Consider the following 21688-nt stretch of genomic DNA (forward strand, 5'->3'; position numbering starts at 1 on the left):
CGTCTGCTTTTACAGACAAGGTGGGGATCGGTTGAAGTTCATTTGAATAGCAGCGCTGACTGCTACTTACTTTCTCAATCCTGTTGATGTTATTTTCTGTCCTACTGTAGAATATCATTAATGTAATTTTAGTATTTGAGGTTTATATAAGTACCATTTTTTACCAAATTTTTCTGTGAAATAATTTGATTAATTTTCATAGGTTTATCAAATTAGACTGTATATTACTGCTTACTTCAGGTTTTTTTTTAATGTTTTAATTTATGCACATTTCCATAAGAATAACTGAGTTTCCTGTAAGTGTCATGTAGGCTAATGCCCAAAGAAGGGAGCTCTTTGGATATATTTTTCCAGCAACACAAAAATAAACACACACACTCTCTTCTTTCAAGTAATGTTAAATTTGTTCAAGACGTGTACGAGTGTTTCTGATACTTAAGACATTTACAGCTTGTATCTTTAGCTCAGTCATCACTGCCGCTTTACAGAATCCATGATGGATGGTCATAGGGATATCCACACACTGGCTTCTTGGTGAGTAAATGAGGCTAAATCAAAGGTTACAAAAGTATGCAGGATGAAGAGAAGAAAATATGTTTCTTCATATACTGTCCATCAGTTTCATGTTAAACCTACCAGGGATCAAAACATTACTACAAATAAATTTCTTTCTGCTCTGTATTAATGTATGATGTGTCATAAATGAGCAATGATCTGTAAAAACAACACTATGATCCCTTACTCTAAGGAGCTTGGAAAGAAAAGCGTCTGGACTTCTTTGAGTTGCTTGAAGACGTTTCACCTCTCATCCGAGAAGCTTGGCTTCTTCTGAACTGAAGAAGCTGAACTGAAGAAGCTTCTTCAGTTCTGAACTGAAGAAGCTTCTCGGATGAGAGGTGAAACGTCTTCAAGCAACTCAAAGAAGTCCAGACGCTTTTCTTTCCAAGCTCCTTAGACTACGATGACCTGGATGACTGAGAACCTTCACAGACATATGATTCCTTACCATTAGCGAGCTGGAAACAGCGATCAGCCTCTGAAACGCTGCTCTTAAACATGTACATACAGCGACCCCTGCTGGTTGCCATATATACTTAAAAATCAAAATTCAAAATTCATCTTTGCGGGCAACTGATGGAAATAAAATAAAAACAGCAGCACAGTACGGAAGCTGTGATCAACTGTCGTGCAGGGCGGTTTCATCGTCAAACCTAGTGATTCAACACCAGTCTACAGGTAGAGGTCATTATGGAGTCAACTCAGTCACAAGATGTGATAATGCTTTAATAATACAGACATGTTAGTGCCATATGAACACAGAAGACGTTTGTTTGAAATGTGTATACGAGGAAAAAAGAAACAGTAACACATTAAATAGTTTTGGAACAACACTGTCACACAAGCAATGGAAGTAATTACACTGCAAATTAGATGCTGATAGATATGAAACATAGTTTAGGATAATAATGATAAGAATGACTTTCAATTGCTGAACTGAGATTTTTAATGCAGCCAGAATTTACAAAGAGCTTTTATTTTTTTTAAACAGACAGGACCTCTTTGGATGTTGATGTATGAAGCATCTGTCAAACTAACGCAAATACACTTTAATTAGAGCAGTCTGTGCAAATTAGCACTTTTGTGGATGAATTCCTGTTTATTTCTTTGATATTAATATGAAACATTTGATAACACACGCTACAGTACAGCTTCTTAATAGGCAACATTGTGGAGAGCTGCAACTCTCAGTGAGCACTAGGTGTCGTTCACTGCACGCACCAGTGTGTGAATGTGTGTGTGAATGGGTGGATGACTGGATGTGTAAAGCGCTTTGGGGTCCTTAGGGACTAGTAAGGCGCTATACAAATACAGGCCATTTACCATTTTTAATTCTGCATCAGTTTACGCATAACCAACAATTACGGAGAACATGAGCGGACAGCCACTATTGATCAAAGCCTAAACACTGGCTCAAACCCGTTTGTGTCTCCAATCACATTCATTTTAGCAAAGCGGCTTGCAGAGAGGAATTAGAGGGCTAAAAGAAATCACTAAACCTGACTAAAATTTGTTTATTCAATGTTGCTATATCGCTAGGTGGTTAACATTCATCTGTCATGTAGGGACTGGGCTTGTGGGTTAAAAAAATGACACAAGTGAACAAAGCCTGAAAGACTTCTACGTGAACTCCCACTCCCGCTGGAAACATCACAGAATCACAGACTCCAGATCCCACTCAAAAATCCACATCACATCTTATTTCAAACTAGGAGAAGGAATGCTGGCCAAACTTAACAATACTAGTCCAAGTCGCCTAAAGCAATGTCACAAATGTAAATAACATAAAACACTATCTGTGAAACTTTGTTACAAGTGCTCTTCAGAAACCGAAACCGGCTCTGCTGGAAAGGGAGGTGCAGTTTGAGAGTTAAGCTCTAGAGACAGAAAGACACAAAGCAGCACTGAGAGGGTGGAGAGAGGAATGTGAGGCGCTGGGATGGTGTGGACGGAGGGAAAACTCTTCCTCTTGTGCTCCGCATCCTCTGCTTCGAGCATTGAATTACACCCACATCTGGACAAAACATCTGCACTACTGAGCCCCAACGCCACTTATATAGGTCATCCATTCAAAGGAGCAGATATGCAAGCAATGACCAAAAAACAACATCAACAGCAACAAAAAAAAAAAAAAAAAAAAAGTATAAAATGCATCAGTGCGGAGACAAGGAATTGCTAAGTAACACACGCTGTAATCCTGTAAACTTTGATTGTAACGATGGCAGTGAAGGATTTAAGAACGCATCTAAAGCACAGAAGAAAACGGAGGAAAGAAACCTGCCTTGAAACGGTTCGCCAAACCGTTTCAGTGGGACATTCTTTGGAAGAAAACACAAGAGTGACTGCCAAGGCACGGAAGTCCCTCTAATTGTTATTCACAGTTGGCTTGACAGCAGTGGTGAAAGTTGGTTTCAGATTTGGCACAAATAAGTGAGGAAACTGCAAAAGCGACACAATAACACACCGACACAGGCTTTCCTTAAACAAAGATCCGTGTAACAACATTTGTCACTGCAGAGTAAGTGGAAAAAAAAAAAAAAAAAAAAGATGGCATCTCATCATTGCACACATTAGTAGGGCAATAATCACAAGTGTTATTCGTATTAAACAGGAAATAATTGATTATTGTTATTAATTCACATAATTAATGATCAGGATTAATATATTTAAAAAAAAACTACATTTAGGTGGAAGGTCTTTCTGCATGACACATGAGCTGTTTGAACCCTCAAATGCATCCAGATAACATAATTATGGTCTTTTTTTTTTTTTGCACCAGTTTCAAAATTAATAACAAATGTTGAAAATTTGGAGGAAAGTGTAAAAGTGAATGATCAAAATCATAAATTACAAATACAAATGATTTTGTTAAATAAACTTGCCAATCTTTTAATGGAAATTCTTCTTTTAGGGTGATCACAAAATTCTCAGAACATGCAAGCACACCACTTACTTTAAATGGAAACACTATCCTTATTTAACTGAGTTTTTACCCTCAATAATACCCAAAATGACATACACCAACACTGTATGTATGATTGAAGATCATTTTCATGCATAATCCAGCCTGTGTGGAGTTAGATACGTAATTTTTGCCTGTGTAAAGACAGGAGATTGTAAAAACCAAACAACTGAGGTGCAGACTTTCATCTTTGATTAAAGGGATTTGACAAATATTTTGGATGAATTGTTTAGAAATTAGACATTTTCAGAGCCTCAAAATTAATTTGACAACATGGCCAAGGTGAGAGCTGTTCACTTGTCATTAATGACAAATTAAGTAGACAGAATATCTGAAGTGTTGAATTTGTGTTGTATAGCTTTTCATTTTAATGTTATATATGAACCTCAGAGAGATTAGGCTAGAAAAACAAAACCCACCAGTGAGGTAGCAAAACCTTTAGGAATGGTCAGATCAACAATCTGATAATTTCTAAAACTATGTGCTGACCAGGTCAAGAACACCAAAAGCCCCGAAAGACCACAGAAGACAGCTGACATGATGACAGAATTTTTTTTTTTTTCCCCCTTGATGATTTAAAAAAAACCAAAAACAACAACAAAAAAAAAAAAAAAACAACACACACACACAGAACCACTGAAGTCGATAACACCCTTGAGGCAGTCAAGGACTACAATCAAGAGATGGCTTCATGAATGGAAATACAGAGGGTCTTACAACAAAGTGCAAACCTCTAGTTACACTCAAGGCAGCCATAGACTTTGCCAGAAAGCATCTAATAGCACGGTTCTGAAAACTGAGAACTATGGGGAAGGAAAGGAATGGCTCATGATCCAAACCATTAAAAAAATATATATATATATTATGTCAAACATGAGACAACTTTGTCCCACTAGTGTCTATTTAAAAAAAAAAAAAACAAAACCCCAAACCCTATAAGTCCTAAAATATTAATGCAGATTTTTGTTAAACCCCTTAAATTTATGCTGCAAGTCTGCACTTCAGTCAAGTGTTGATTGTTTGATTTAAAGTCCACCATGGTGATGTACAGAAAAAAAAAAAAATTAACATCTTGCCCAAATGATCTTAACTGTATATGCAGTACAAAGCTGGACAATCTTTATAATGCAAGTTGTGATGTTGGTTCATTGGTGTGCCAAATTTGAAGAGGTGCTGTTGGCAGATTGGATGCTGGGGTAGACACGATTGTAGTCTGAAGGCAGCACAGTCACATTTAAACACTGCTAAAAATGCAATTTTTTGTTTTTAAGCAAAGCTCGTCAGTCCTACTTTTCAAAGTGATTAGTCAGTGTTCAGTTTTATAAGCACCAGCCCTGGTATGTTGTTATCACCAGTGTTATGTTAGAGCTGGGACCAAGCTGTTGTCATAGGAAACCAAAAAACACAAACACAAATAAATGCTGTCTTCTTTTGCCAATTGTGAATTTTAACAACCGTCCGTAATCAGAACGCATTTTTCTTCAGGTGATGTATCAGAATGCAGTGACATTTTATTTAAAAGTTACAAACAAGTGTTCCAGACAAAGACACCACAGTATAACCATATTGCACAACAAAAATCCATCAACATTTCCAAAAATACTGACAAAGAATTCATGACATCTTGCTTTTTTTCCTCCACCCTGCCTTTTTTTTTTTTTTCCTTAAACAACCGAACAAAAAAGGAAACCCTCGAAATAAACACTCTTACTCAATCCTTTTCTGCTTTAACTTCCTCTTCTTTCTTCTCGCTGATGGCAGCATCATTTTTTTCCACATTTTCCCCAGCCTCAGCATTGGACTTTGGCTTCTCTTCCTCCTTCTTGGGTTCAGGAAGAAGGATGACTTTCCCAATATTTTGGCGTTCGTGCATGCGCTTCATGGCTTCAGTCACCTGAGAAGAGACAGGGGAGCAGAGCAGATGTTCACATTGGGCAGTAAACTGAGTGCATCCGTCATTTAAACGCAGCCAAAAACTATTCGCGAGTCACTAAAACCCCGATAAACACAATCTGCTGTAAAGTTTCTCTCTGGGCAATAACAGAAAGTTCTTGTTTGAATGTTTAAGGGGATGGGAAAAAAAAAAAAAAAAAAAAAAAAAAAAAGACAGACTCATACCAACTTGGCCACATATGGCACAACAATGACTTGCAGTTACCTTACAAAAGTCTTATTATTTTCAGCTAATGGATGCATATTTACACATCAAGCAGACATGGAGCCCCATACACATACACACCACAACATGTATAGGGTGCTTTGCTTCGGCCCTGTTTTGTGTCCACTATTTCTAGAAGGAAACTTTCGGCTTTTACAACTAGCTGCTTCCCTACATTCATTTCCTGCTTGCTAAATTTGGTACTGGAAACCTAACCTACATATTAGAGAACTGCAGGAAGGAAGTGCAGCTGATGAGTGAAAAGGCAATAAGAAGCAAAAAAATTGAGACTATACATAGCAGCAAAAGACTGATCACTGTGGAAGATTTAAGTCCCCCACTTGATTTGAGCAGCTTTAATTGAAAGGTGAACAAAGTCTGCCCCTTGCTGGATTAGCCACTGCCCAGCCAAATAAATCACAGGCTAATATTTAATTCACCCGCCTTTAGGTTTGATGATGGCGCATGTTTAGACAACATCGTTTCGATGAGGCTATTCAAAGTCACATTTATTTCTATCCAGGGTGGCATTCAGTTTTTGCCAAGATCTTGATTTGATGATACAGCAGAGTCTTCGCCAACACATCCCAAAGATTCCCAGTGGGGTGAAATTCTGGACTGTGGTGAAATTGACATGTAATGTTACCCAAACTGCTCTCTCATTGTCATCTTGGAACATGTCTGTATCATCAAGGGAGAAAAAGATGGGACTGATGGGAAAACCTGGCCATTCAGTGAATTCAAGCAGTCAGACAACCCTTTTTTTTTTTGAATAACATCACTGAATGCAGACCAGACTAACTGAAGTACCACCAGTTCACAGCACTGACCCTGCAGGCTCATATGGTAGGCACTGAGCATCACTTTATTCACCCATCTTCTTACCCTAACACACCCATTACTGGGGAACAGGGTGAATCAGAATCAGACCACAAACCCTTTCAGTTGTTCCAGTATCCTCTTTATGCTCTCTAGCAAACTAAAGCTTCTATCCCTAGCTAGCCTACCTGTAGTCTACCTGATTTTTCTTAAGTCTGCATGCTTAGTCCCAATCCCTTGAATTGTCTTGTGCATGTGGAAGGTGCTCTTATCTTGACTAGCAAACAGCTGTGAGCTTTCCTGTTGCAATCTCTGACCACAACCATTCAAGATTCTTTGCCTGCACTCCACCCATCCCTGCCAACATTTCTTCCTCAAAGATAATGTTTCACTATTCTTCTAGATTTTAATAATGTTTCGGGCATTATCCATTACCCATCTAAAACTGGAGCAATGCCTTTTACACAACCCAAGGATTTGTCTAAAACCCGACCCTGATTCTTTAAGAAATGAGAAGCTGCGTATGGCATCACTTATGAATAAATAACTTACTACCAGCTGAAATGCATCACTCACTACGATAATTATCCAGTGGAAGGCTCTTACCCATTCGAGAGCAAGATAAATGTCAATGTATACTTCATCAATATGCAGTAAAGTAAATACAGAAGCAGTTCCAACAAGCATCTTCAAAAACTAGGAAGTGTTTTATTAGACAATTTTTTTTTTACACTGCAAACCCGATCAGACTTACCTCCTCAAAGTGATAGCTGGAGTCAATGCGGGGCTTGATCTTTCCCTGCTTGTAGAGCTCAAGCAGCGTAGACATAGTCCTGCCGAAGAGCTGCTCATCAGTGATGTATCCCAGGTGGAAGCCGCTGACAGCTTTGTTGGACTGCATCAGTTTCATGGTGTTCAGAGAGAGCTGGTTATACCAGGTCTTTGCCATGGCCAGCAGGTTCTTCCTCTGGCCCGTCACACAATTGGCTGCACCTGCAATGTCAAACAGTGATAAAGGGCACATCGAAAACAGGCAGAAAAAAAAAACTTCACAATAATCGTCTCACTACCTTATCACAACCTCCTTTAACTTTACTGCATTGCAAATAAATGTTTGAGCATCAACTCTGATTTCAATTCAGTTTTATTTATGCAGCGCCAAATCACAACATCAGTCGCCTCAAGGTGCTTTATATTGTAAGGTAGACCCTACAATAATACATACAGAGAAAAACCCAACAATCATATGACCCCCTGTGAGCAAGCACTTTGGCGACAGTGGGAAGGAAAAACTCCCTTTTAACAGGAAGAAACCTCCGGCAGAACCAGGCTCAGGGAGGGGCGGGGCCATCTGCCGCGACTGGTTGAGGTGGGAGAAGGAAAACAGGACAAAAAACATGCTTTGGAAGAGAGACAGCGATTAATAACAAGTATGACTCAATGCAGAGAGGTCTATTAACACGTAGTGAGTGAGAAAGGCGACTGAAGAAGAAATATTCAATGCATCATGGGAATCCCCCACCAGCCTACATCTATTGCAGCATAACTAAGGGAGGATTCAGGGTCACCTGATCCAGCCCCAACTATATGCTTTAGGCTTAAAACTTTCCTTTTTGCTAATCTTAAAAGTAGAGATAGTGTCTGTCTCCCGAATCCAAACTGGAAGCTGGTTCCACAGATGAGCGGCCTGAAAACTGAAGGCTCTCCCTCCCATTCTACTTTTAAATACTCTAGGAACAACAAGTAAGCCTGCAGTGCGAGAGTGAAGCGCTCTAATTGGGTGATCTGGTACTACAAGGTCATTAAGATAAGATGGGGCCTGATTATTTAAGACCTTGTATGTGAGGAGCAGGATTTTGAATTTAATAGGGAGCCAGTGAAGGGAAGCCAGTACAGGAGAAATAGAATTCTTGAATTCTTCTTGTAAGTTGCATGAGACAGACTCGCCATTAATCACGTGCATGATGTCAGTGGAGAAGATGCATCAGGGACAAACTACCCCACAAGAGAAGGTAAACAGTTTAATGCCCCACGTCTTTGTGAGTTTGAACCCAGCTTCATTTTGTCCCCAGTTTGGTCATATCTTGAATATATGTCAAAGCCAAGGTCTTCAGTTCAGTTTAATTAAAACAAAACAAATCTTAAAGTCATTATTTAAAACTGTTATCAGGTTATAATTTTCTATGCTTTCAACAGATGGGTCAAATAACACTGAAGCATGCTAAGTACAGGGAATTCTGCTGTGCAAAGCTACCGACTTGCTTAGCAACAGTGGTGAATCAGCACAGACTTGCTTTGAAAACATGGGATTACAGTCCTAGGTTAAAATGCTCTCATGTGACCAAATCCTGAACCTCTGATGTTCCATTCATAAGGAGAAAAGCGGCACATCGACCTTTCAAGATTGAGCCATTTATTCCGGCAGTTAGAGGAGCAGATTACATGTGAAAAACATCCTCATGTTTTCACAACTGTGGACTCACCCCACGCCTACAGTGTCTGCTACCTTAATTAATGTTTACATCTGCTGAGCATCAACTCAGAGCTGGCTCCAAACCTGTTGATCCCATGTCAGAGAAGCCACAGGTGTTGCTGCATTTTAGACTCTGCTACCAACAAGGCTGTTCACCTCAATTTTATTTATACTGCACTAATTCACAAGACTCGCCATTTATAGTGTAAGGACAGTGCAATATTAGAGAGAAAACCCCAACAATCAGATGATCTCCTATGAGGAGGCACCTGGCAACAGTGAGGAGGAAGAATTCTTTTTTAAACAAGAAAAGACCTCCAGCATAACCTGGCTCAGGAAGGACATGTAAGACTGCCTTTAAGATATTAGCTTCACTGGCTCCCTATTAAATCTGAAATTATTTAAAGTCCTGTATGATCATGCTCCATCATACTGCATCTTAAAGATCTTTTAGAGAGATGATCCATTGCCTTTTAGCACTGTATCGAGGTGCAACAGTTTTCATCTTCCTGCTTTTGAAGCTGCTGCATGTTATGGAACTTGGATACAGCTTTAGCCTTCAGCCTTGAACAGCTCGGTACTCATTGTGTAAAGGGGGAAAAATAAATGAGGCAGACATTACAATGACAGCGTGTGTAGGAGGAAAAACAAATTATACATTCATTTAAAATACAAAATGACTTCTTACCAAAGACTATAATCATACCCAGGGGCTTCAACAAACTATAGCCTTTTTGGGTGTCAGAGCCACCTAGGGGGTCGAGGACAATGTCCACACCTGCAGAGACAGAAATAAAAGGGAAAAGCCTTGTAAGTGTCTAGACAACAGAACATGACAATGTTCAACACAACGAAAATACGAGAGGCAAGGATTTCCATTTGTGCAGTAGTAAAACAAGAGTTTTTTTTTTTACCCTTCGGGCTGATTTTGCGGATTTCCTCCACGTAGTCTTTGGTGCGGTAGTCGATGGGGTGAGTTACCCCGCCTTGGGTAATAGTCTCATGTTTGGAAGCCGATGCCGTGCCAAAAACAGTCACATCCTGCACAGTTTGACACAGCTGGGTAGCAGCAATACCCACACCACCTACAGATGTGCAGACAGCAGCAAAGACAGGCATGAGAACAGGAGGAGCAGGTGTTTCACTTTCAGCACAAGAGGTTGTGTGCGGTCTCTCTCTGAACCACTCAGCGATTTTCTCAAACATTCAAACTATGCTTGCTTTGAATGTTGAGTTAGTACTCAACCGGGCTCCTAGTAAATACATTTTAAGGGGAAATTTAAATGACGATACTGTTACCAAGCAACTGTAGTGAGCTTTTTAAAAATCTAATGACTAATGATCGAGACAAAACACTTTACAAGATATCAACTTTGCCCATCTGAATTTGTGTAATCAGTTAATATTTGCATTTGATAAAAAGAAACCATGAGAAGACAGGTAGATTCCATTCTTCACATGTGGAAAGTTCTGCATCTGTTGTATAACGTGTTTTGACCTTTTACACGTTTTGGCTTAAATGTCATGTATGCGCTGTAAATAAAATGCTAAGTGGTTAAGAGCCAGATCTTACATCAATATGTAGGTGTCGTTTCTACAGCAGCATAAGTAATGCTGCTCCAGGACCATGACTGCAGCTGATAAATGATGTCATGGCTTTGCAATCTAAGGGTAAAGGTCACGCATGGGAGACATTTGTCTTTCTAACACCTGTTTAATGTTTTGTGTCCATTTTGACTCAATTATGCTGTCCTTTAACTAACCAAAGCGTAACTAAAAAAAAAAAAACACACACACACACACACACACACACACACACACACACACACACACACACTTGAAAAAGAAGAAAAGAAAAAGGTTACACTTCAAAAATTACAGACCGTCTCACACAGGACACCAACCAGAATCTCCTGGGTGTCTGTTTTGCATTAGGCCCTCTCATTCATCACAACCTTTTCCAGGCCTTGATCCTCTTCATAAGACTTCTCTCTACCAGAAGAGCTTTAGTATTTTTGCCTGACTGTAAACAAATGTTGAATGGAGCTTCCGAGTCTGAAGTCAAAGCACAAGTGCTTTAAATAGGCATTCTTTTAAATGGTCAGGAGGGAGCGATACTCTGCAAAATCTCAGTACAGTCTCACTCTTTGCAGCCAGAGATGTGACCTTAATGTTAACTTGTGCACCATTTTGCCTAAAAATCATAGTGACATTGTAGGGTCAAGGGAATAAAGGCCTACAGACCAATCCACAACAATCTAACAACAACAACAACTGGTCATGAGTAGGAATGGGAATCAAGAGAGGCTACCCGATAGCTCAATTCCTTTTAATTATTCCGTTGTATTCTACTCTATTGCCTGTCAATTACGCTCATCGGTTCTGCTTGCACTTGTGCTAAAATCAGTTGATTTCAGTTCGTAGAGGAGGAAAATAGTGACGCAGTCCGCAGCGTGGATATGGATATAACTTTAATTTTTTATTGCACAGTGAAACGACTGTGTTATGCTATTATGACAACAACTTCAGCACAATGCGAGCATGCTAACGCTAAGCTAGCCAAGAATCCAGAGTGAAGTTGGGTTGACTGAATGCTGACCCCAGCCTGGCAGCCAGACCCTGAACTTCACCAAGCAGTCAGGCTGCAGCGTGCATTTCTACTGGTTCACGTTTCTAAAGTAAAATCACTGCTTTAGTGAAAAAGCATTTCCCAAGTGGTTGCTAGACGTTGATGAAGTTAATGGGAAAATTATTATTTAAACCTCAGTTGCACAGGCCTACAGACTGGTCAGTGACCCCTCAGACTGGTTTTCAACCAGTTGGGAAATACACATTTTTCCCCTAGTAACTGGTGATTGAATCACATCATACTGAGGACAACTCTTGAGCAAAGAGGTGATGAGAAATGAATAAAGGTCTATGGGAAAATTATCCAAGTAAAAATGTTATAGTTGAGCTTGTTTCTTATCAAAATATTATCACTGAAGTCACATTTACTTCTTAATTAAATTATGATCCTCATTAATTTATTGCCAATTTAAATCTAATGCTTTAAGGTGGAGTCATGTGACTGACAACCTCATGAGTATTCACCCTTCACTGAGTTCACAGTCAAAACCACCCTTTGCTTATTTAATTCCAGCTTTAAAAGTTGGCAGTGACCAAAATGTGGCAACATTTATAAACAATCTATGGCCTGTACGGTATGATAAAGCTAAGACATCACAACACTGATTAGTCAGCGATTGTTTTGGAGCAACATTATTTATGATTTGGTAGGAAATACACCAGCATGGGCCGGTATTAAATCGGAGCTGGTCAGACATCATCTCACCCTTTTCCTGAAATGTCCTCTCGCTCTCCACATCACACCCAATTCCACGGAAACCGTAATTTAGAGAAATGCGACTTAGAGGGCGGAAACTTCAGAAGACAGGTGAACAAAAGGCGACATAGAAAGCAGTGCTTTCTGATCTCTGTGGCCCATTTCCACTTAACAGTGAAAGGCTTTTGAAGATGATGACCGCCTGGGCCTGCAGGTTCACCAGTAATCCTTTCTGCCCTCATGATTCACACAGGTCAGCTGACACCCATCCACCCACTCAACAGTGATGAGCAGCCTTTGAGAGGGAGGATGCAGAGGAGCAGAAGAGCAACTGAGCATCACAGTAACTGTCCTGTATTCTTCGACTCAGAGTGTGGGGGGGGGGGGAATTAAACACTCAGATATTTATGCTGCTGTGACAATACAACGTTAAAATCTTTGAATTCAAACCGAATAAAGTGCAAAGCTAAACGTACACTTCCTCAAACCTCTCAGCTCTAACTGGATTATACCATATGCTCATAACTATCACAGTTATATTGTCAAGTGCAGCTGTTTCACAAGTTCAAGATATTTTCAGTAACGATGTGAAAAATGTGCAGTCATCGCAGCCTCATAGCTGAAGGTGTCAACTGCACATGCACTGCAAACTTTTAGCTTTCCTAATAAGAGTGTGGTGATCTTTATTTGATCAAAGGCAGAAGTGAAATGTCACACTAGCTGACCCTATAACTGTGAAATACAGCTAAGAAAGGCCTTGGTTTATAACTCCTGGACACGCACACTCATTAAAGATGGTTTTGTGTAAGAAATTTGCATTTGAGAAGTGTTGCCCAAGCAACCATTTGTGATAATCCAGTTTCGTATGAAGATGTTTTGACATAACACACTTCTTCACCTCTGCCTTTAAGTCTTTTAGCTGATAATCCTTCAGCATAGAAATGCAGCTGCATTCAAAGAGCTGATTAGCAGCCTGGAGGGAGCGTGCTGTGCGACTCTTTACATGTTACCCAGGAGACTGACAGAAGGTTTGTTACACCTTCTAATTAACTGATAACGAGAGTAGTCTTGTCGCACAACATTGGGGATGCCACTGAGCTAGTCTGAGGAGATCCTTCATTATCTATTCCTCAAACTAATTTTCAAACTAAGGCTACACGTACGATTATAAAAATAATCAATTAACCGCTTCAATTAACTGAGTAATGATTTGATGTAACACACAAAAACTGGGTCATTTGATAATTTTAGGATACACATCAAAACAGTGTTTATCATCTTACACCAGGGTGTAACCGCTGTTTCAGCTCCTCGCCACGTAATGTGCAATTTATACTTCTGCACTGTGTGGACCCCATGGTGTCACCTGCACGAGTGGACGTCACGATTCTCAGCATTATACTCATTTATAGTGTCTCTGTTGCTGTGCAATCTCACATGTGAGAAATGAAGAAGAAAAAAAACAAAAACTCCTCACTTAGTTTATTTGCAAATTATTTTCAGGAGTCTCCACGAGTCTTACCTGCTGCCATGTGTATAAGAACACTTTTGCCAGGCCTAAGATTGGCCATCTCAAACAGCATCATGTAGGCGGTCATGTAGTTAATAGTTAAAGCAGCACCTTCCTCAAAACTCATCTCCTCGGGCATAAGGAAGGTGCGGTCAGCGTTCACGACAACTACTTCCTGCCACATGCCGCTGCGGGCCAATGCGATGACACGATCGCCAACCTGAGGGAAGGAAGGAGGGGGACAGGGAGAAGGTGGTGTGAGGTCAAACTAAAACACAGACGTTCACAGCTGTGGAATGATGCATTTCTTCATATCAACTTAATACAGGAAGCTTAAAAGTTTGATTTAGCAAAATTATAAAGCAGTAAACACAAATTACACCTGATGCTAATCTGAAAGTTAAAAACCAAAAGCGGGGGAAGTTAAATTAGTGCTTTTTAAACTTTCCTGTCATTCAGCTTAGTTTCACTCTGATTAGTTTTCCTCCTGTGGTCATCTATGCCCCACTTTCAGCAGCTCAGTGCCCCACATTTTGAAACCTGGTGTTCTATTGATCTTTGTAGAAAGTACAAAACAACTGCATATTTCCACTGTGGGGGAAGAAACCTCAGACTAATATCTCAAAGGCTGAACAATAACAGGCAAAGTCTGTAGAACCAAAAGTAGGGAAACAGAGCGCCTGTAACTTGAATAGGCATCGTTTCTAAAAAGATAAACAAACGGTGAAAAGAATCGTATTTGCTCCATTTCTCATACAGTGCTGTGCAAAAATCTTGAGCCACCCTTTATTTCTTTACATTTTTGCTCTCAAGGACTTTGTCATTTTGTGGTCTCGAGCAATAGTTCTCCAGGGTTTCTGGAGGTCTTTCCAAGTTTTTCTTTGGACATTGGCTTTTTTCCCCCTCCAGTTCTAATGGGAAAAAAAAAACCCAAGTCAGTCTTGTGATTATTAGAGATTTATATTTCATGCATCCTTTCCGAAACACATTCTCACTACATTATTGTCTTTGAGTCCACAAACTTCTGTGCCCCAGTGAAACTCGCAGCACCCTCTCAAACAAACTAAAACCATTAAACAAGACGACATTTTAATATTCATTCTCTGGTCATGGGGGAAAATCAGATATGGGGCTTATGGGAAATGCTGTTCATGTTTAACGGCCTTCCTAAATTCAAAGAGTCATATGACCAATGTTGCGAAACGTTCCAAAAATGTGAGGGGTGCAGGAAAGCAGACTGATCTGATCATGAATGCTGCACAGTTTCCTGCTAAAACAGCTTCAAGAGCTCTGAGTCACACCCACTTCCTGCTGCACACAGCCCATGACAATAGACAGATGATACACACAAATATTTACACTCGCAAACACAGTAAACACGCACATACACGTCCACATTTGGTATGTGTGTGTGCCCTAATTTTTGGCGAGTTATTGTAAAAGCCTTAACTTCCACCTCAGATGACACGCTCGATTTCTCAACCCCTGGACTTGTGAAACATTAAAAACTTGCAGGATCAACTCAAAAATTCATAATAGCCTGTTTTTCCTTTTCTTAAAGAAGGGCTGAGTTCATTTCTTGGAAGGTTGACATAAAGTGAAGTCACTGCAGAGACTACAGAGTGGAAATAGGACAGTGAAAACCTGCTGCTCATTTGAGTCAGTCTTGACAAAAACTAGCGCCACGCCGGGTTTTCTGCAGCTCATTTTAGTGCATCGAAATCTGACTTTGCCACTAAAGCATCTCAGTAGCCGAGAGAAAGAGCAGATCTTCATCCATAATTCAGAGTCGTGTGAAAACAAAAGCACATCCTCTTAATTCTAAACTTTTCATATCAGGGGAGAAGTAAGCAAACCCCACTGACTCAGTAGCTTGTAGAACCACAGCTAGCAGCTGTAGCTTGACATAGTCATTTGCTGTATGACTTTATCAGTCATCACAGCATTTCAGTCAGGTTGCAGTCTGAACTTTGACTTGGTCATTGTAAAACCTCGACTCTTTTCCTCTTTCAGACAGCTTGTTGCAGATTTGCTGCCATTCTTGAGATCGTCATGTTGCATGACTCGATTTGGGCCAAGCTTTGACTCTCAGACAGGTAGCTTCACATTCGACTAGAATATTTTGGTATACAGAGAAATTTGTGGTCACCTAAATGACTGCAAGCAACAAGTCCAAATTATCACCTCTACCACCATGCTTGACAGTTGTATGAGGTGTTTATGGTGATATGCTGTGATTGTTGGTCACCAAATGTGTCGCTGTGGATTACACCCAACCTCCTTGGTCTTGTCTGTACAAAAGGCATTATCCCAGAAGTCTTTGCAAATCTCAGCTGTGCTGAACAAGCCACACTTGCTCAGTCTTTTTCACAATTATACTGTCATCAAGTTTAACAATTACCATGCTAACTGAGGCTGGTAGAGTCGGAGATGCAGCCCACTCCCAGTTTCTCCAAGCAACGGTAAAGCGTGACCTTGGTGAGTTTGCTGGGACCTCCACTTTTGAGAAGAATTGTGGCATTGTGCTAACATGCACCTGAATGCTCAGACCAGCAAATTGCCAAAGACTGTTTTTCTATACTTTTAAACATACAGAGCTCAGTTAATGAAGTGAATGTGATTAGCAGCACCTGGCTGCTGCTGAGCCTGTAATTCTTATGGAAGCAGTAAAGGTGCAGCTAGTTTTTCAAACGACTGCATACTATTCTGACAGTTTGTGTGCATTTTACAGCAGCCAATCATACAGATTGTTTTGTTTTTAAGTTCAAGACTAACATGTGCTCTAAACCAAAAATTAAATTAAAAAAAAAAAAATCTGCAAAATCTACTTGAAAATGGAAAATGTGTGCCTTACACTAAGAAAGTTTAGCGAAATGGTTCCTAACTCCCTCCAGTATTTACGTAATCTAAAAGTTTACAGTAATATAGCATGTAAATACTCCTAGGAAAGATTAAATGCCTTGGAAAGAAAATGCAGTTAAGTGCATCGATAGCTTAACATTTGCACCGCATGCACCAGACCAGAAAGCATGCGCTGTGCTGACCTAAACACATCATCGCTTTGCACATCAAGTCAATTAACGCCCATATTTGTCAAACAGGTGGCATCCTCAATCCTTTCTCAGGTAGTCAGCTGGAACAAAAACTGCTGCTCCCATCTTCCTGAAATAGCAGTAAAGGTGTGGGGTACAATCGTATATATTGTGCTTTTATTTTAGCATCAATAACAAATGGAAACTGGAAAGACAAGAGAGGCTGCATAACAAATCTAATCCGTCTTCTTATGAAACAGCCACACCCTGAAGCGCTCTCATCTGGAGGAGCCTCGCTCCAGCCTTTCTCAGTATCAGTCTCTGAAAACACTCTGGCATCCCTTTGTTATTGTCTGCACTGCAGTCCCACCCACACCCTTACACTAACCTTAACCAACTATCTCGCATGTTAACCTTTAAATTCCTGTTGGGATTTCTCACTGCTTCCTGCACTGCTGCGCCTGGTGCTTTGTGGTGTCTTGTGTTTTGATGCTTCCTTCCAAAAAGGAAGTGTTGGAATGAACCTCTCCCTCTATATGATCCACAAAAATGGAGGGAATGGAAAGAGAGGAGGAGAGCAGTAAGTGGTGAAGAAGAAGGGGGAGAAGGAGGAGGAGGAGGGAAATTCCATGCTGACACTTCAGGATTGGGAGGAGTTTCAGTGATTCTTAGAAAATACACATAATGAAGCCATCATGCAATTAACTGCATGGATAAAGAAAGAAAAGCTGGATCTGGTGGAAGAATATTCAAGTCCTTTGTAAACAAACAGAAGTAACCTCACTGTTAGGCCTTCTTTAGTTCACACACATATGCTGTAGTGTAGAGTCTAGTTCACACACACATCTTAACATCTTATTCAAATGAGGATGATCTTTAGCGCCCCAGATACAGAAACAATAATGAAAGTGGATTTTACATAATCAATGTCTCTTTGCAATATTGCGCTGCTAATTTACAGGGATGAGTTCCAAATTGTTTAAACCACTGGAATAGATTTCATCCAAGTTTATGATTACCTTTTATTGGCACTGTCGTGTTTTTTGTGCACTGCAAAACAATCAAGTCAAACACACAGCAGTAAATCTTTTGTGCACCTGAGCCAGATACATGCAAGACTCTTTCTAAACAGATCTGAAGATTAAAAACGTGTGCAGAGCTGCTTTTTCTGTCAAACAGGTATCGGGACTCTAATAATAGAATCAATAAGGCATCTGACCTTTAAACAGACTCGATAGTGGTGCTGGAATCCATAGAAAACCTAATCTACCATCTTACTTGGTGTTCAAAGAGCCTGCAAATGCAGTGATAATTCTTGTTAGACAACAATCTGAGTTATGAGACCTCCCTGTATGACACAAGCTTTATGACTCCAACATGATGTCAATACATAACAAGCATAAACTGGGGCACTGATTTACTGTGCAAAACTCCCAGGAAGGTCTCATTTCCCTTCAACTCATGCAGATCTTAAAACAAGCAGTTTCTTTGTTTCTGATCTAAACATGAAAAAAAAAAATTGAAGGTTAAGATCAACATTCATCCACAACTTCTGCCTGGAAGTCATCCATTGCCAAGACTTGCATACAAACCAAATAATGCACCTACTGAACCCAGTAGGCTGGCTAAAAAGTGCCGTTGGTCATGTGTGAGTGTTTTCCACCTTACATTAGTGCACACAGAACATAAGAAACTCTTGTTAGATGGAAAAAAAACCCCTTCCTCTTTTAATTTCTGTGCAAACAAATCTGAGCCAACAAGTGAAAAATTACAGAACTTCTGCAAAAGGCTGCGGCATATGAATCCATGAAGGTTACTTGCGATGAGTCACTTTGCCTTTATCTTACACATACCACTGTAAAACCAAACGCAGTGCATAAAGGCAATGACCTTTGGCCACTGAAAGATCTTTGTTACTCGAGTATGTGTTTAAACTGTGCCATAATGTAGCTGTGAGGCGCATGCAAGGTTCAAAGAGGCTAAAATCAGCAGCTCTCTAAATATAATAGAGTATAATTGCCAACATCAGGTGTTACAGCCTACGAGTTTCCATCAGTTTCAAGTATTTAAAAGGAGGCACACACACTCACTTGGTTTAGAAATGCGCCTTTTCATCAGAGAAGAAAATACACGTAGCTTCTTTGTGCAGGGGAGAAAATGTTAAAAACGCGTCAAGGACAGACTGTCAATCAAACACGGTCAGTTTTTATAAGTGTCACACTTTCCAGCAGCTGCTCAAACGAACACACTACGATTAAGGTTGTTTATTCAAATGTCGCTGCTATAGTGCCAAAAACGAGTCTGTGGCACATAGAAAGGAAACAGCCAGTCCAAACTCACGTCAGCTATAAATCTGATTGTGCCTTCTGAGATTTGAGAGGAACTTAAATTAACAGCTATTAAAAGAAATTTCAGTTCACGGTTTTCACTAATGAAACGTGGAAAGTAATGACAGCAGCGCTCTGGGTTGGCGTTTGGAAAAGATTACGCGCGTCACGCACTGGCAAGAAATGCAGAAAAATTAAAGGCTCGGATACTTTGCTTGGCAGCTGCGGAGCCGCTGATCTGACGCTCTTTCATGACCACAGTGGAATTTTGTGGGTGTGGGGAAAGCATTTAGCAGGCCTTTACTCACTTTCCTGTCATTCACATCCTCCCCGACTGCTTCAATGACCCCGGAGCCCTCCATTCCCATCGTGACGGGCGGGGAAGGCAGCAGCTCGTACAGCCCCTGCCTGCCCAGCAGCTCGGCGAAGTTCAGCCCGCATGCCTTGACGCGCACCAGGACCTCTCCTGCCTTCAGCTTCGGCTTGGCCATCGTCTTCACCTGCAGCTTGACTTTGTCGTAGCCCCCATGTCCCGTGAGTACCAGAGCGCGGAAGGAGAGCGGCTTCTCCTCAGCGGCTGGTGCTGCTGCAGCTGCTGGTGGCTCTGCTGCAGCTGCTGGTGGTTCTGCTGCAGCTGCTGGTGGTTCTGCTGCAGCTGCTGGTGGTTCTATTGCAGGGTTGCTGCTGCCTGACTCCTGCTGAGGTGCATCCGAAGCAGCTGAGGGAGGCTCATCGGGCTTTTTCTCCTGCTCAGGCTGTTGCTGCTGAGTTGGATCCTCCTCGCCAGACATGATAACCACTTTCTAAGTGCGCTTTTAAAGCTTTTCAGTTCGACAGTTGCGCCTGTTTGAGCGTTTCTTTCCAAACACTCCAAGAACGTTTAGTGCAAATTTTCTAGTATAAAAATGTGAAATAAGAGGGTGTTTCCTGCAGAGTCAAGTCCTCAGTAAGATGTGCGCGGTTTCCTGTGTATGCGCCTAGATCAACAAGTGCCCAGAGTCAAGAGCGGCGTATTTTATACAAGTTCCCAGAGTGATTTTCACAATAAAATACGGATGCCAATTTACCAAAACGTTTCTTTTCTTTTCTGTTCTTTCTCATTTTTGATGTGGCAGCTAAAATTGAATTCACCAATCCCGCAAGATTTAGATTAGTTTGTTTCAGGTTGTGCAGGTTAAAAAAAAGAAGAAAAATTATGGCGCCAAGTCTAAGTAAAACAACTTCATCAGGCAATGCATTCATGTCCAATATTTTTCAGGGGATGAAAATGCTGAACACGAAGATTTTCCGACTAAGTAACATAAAAATAAACAATTCGTTTCTAATAATATCCGCGTTTTCCCGCATGAGGACTTTAAACACACAAGCATAACAACATTGGATCTACACAACACTTTTTCGGGTACTCAGAGGCGTTAATAGACAAAACTGCTGCTCTTTGCATCCACTGAGCTCCACATTTAACCATTTTTATATTTCTTAACGTAACCCAAAATTTGGCAGAGATAAGTATAAAAGCGATCTTTATAATCATGTTTCTGCAATGTGTCTAATTTCAAATGTGCTAAATATTCGCTGTGGACATGATCATGGGGTGTTTTTTTCTTTTCTTCTCTCTGGAGTTTATTTTTTATAGTCCATCATCAAAGTAACTTCCGGTTCACTTCTGCCTCCAGGTGGCTTACTTGACAGATCTTAAAAAGTGACCGATATGTGTTGTTGGCAAAAAGCTCAGAAACGAGAGCCAAAGAGCTGTGGAGAGCGTCAAAGCCCGGACACTGGAGCCCTGGAAAGAGAAGTGGGATTATTAAGATGACATAATAGTCAGGAGTTAATAAATGTGAATAAATGATGTTCTCAAATATAAGTCAAATGTTTTTGCAATACAAATTACTTTTAAAATGATTATTTAGCGGAATTTGAAAGCTATAGGAACCAATATGCCCCGGAAGCTGGTAACATTTGAGGTTATACATGAAAAAAAAAAGCCATAGTGTAGAATAAACATCATTCTAATGTATTTAAAGCCACAGCTCTCCCCTCCACACACACTTTGTGCACACTCACACACTCCTGCATCCTGTGGTTGGTACAGACAGGAAGTGAGGACATGGTGAGAAAGATAAGAGTTGCATTTTAAAGGGGCAGAAAAGTCAAACCAAACACTTTGCATTATATATCTATAAAGACATAAGGTAGGGTACAGCCTTCATACCATAGACATCCGGTAAAAAAAACAAATCTGGGGCGACTGAGTCAGATTCATTTCACTCAGTGGGCCACATACATCCCAGTTTGATCTTCAGTGGGTCAGACAAATCAAAAGCATCAATTTTCACAACTCTTTATCAAGTTCAGGGACATGTTCTTGTTAAAGTATTTTTGAGCAACTTCTTAAGACAATAGATGAAAACAGATGAGATGTCTTGAAGAAAGTGATTAAAATTACAACTCTTAATCTCACTGGGGATGCTGGGATTACAGTTTACAGATTAGGCATAAAACCCTCACATGTACAGTTTCT

The 21688-nt window shown here is 40.4% G+C and overlaps 1 protein-coding gene across 1 annotated transcript; it reads right to left on the reverse strand.

Moving 5' to 3' along the window:
* Positions 1 to 1267: 1267 nt before the first annotated feature.
* LOC134633865 (synaptic vesicle membrane protein VAT-1 homolog) lies at positions 1268 to 20193 on the reverse strand. Its single transcript, XM_063483003.1, has 6 exons — positions 19473 to 20193; positions 13818 to 14025; positions 9885 to 10055; positions 9659 to 9748; positions 7252 to 7490; positions 1268 to 5414 (listed from the first exon to the last, which is right to left on the reverse strand). Exons 1-6 carry the CDS (start codon positions 19953 to 19955, stop codon positions 5232 to 5234), a joined length of 1374 nt encoding a protein of 457 aa, XP_063339073.1. The 5' UTR covers positions 19956 to 20193; the 3' UTR covers positions 1268 to 5231.
* Between the last annotated feature and the right edge of the window lie 1495 nt (positions 20194 to 21688).

Source organism: Pelmatolapia mariae, linkage group LG8, assembly GCF_036321145.2.
Source record: "Pelmatolapia mariae isolate MD_Pm_ZW linkage group LG8, Pm_UMD_F_2, whole genome shotgun sequence".
In the NCBI taxonomy this organism is placed as follows: Eukaryota; Metazoa; Chordata; class Actinopteri; order Cichliformes; family Cichlidae; genus Pelmatolapia; species Pelmatolapia mariae.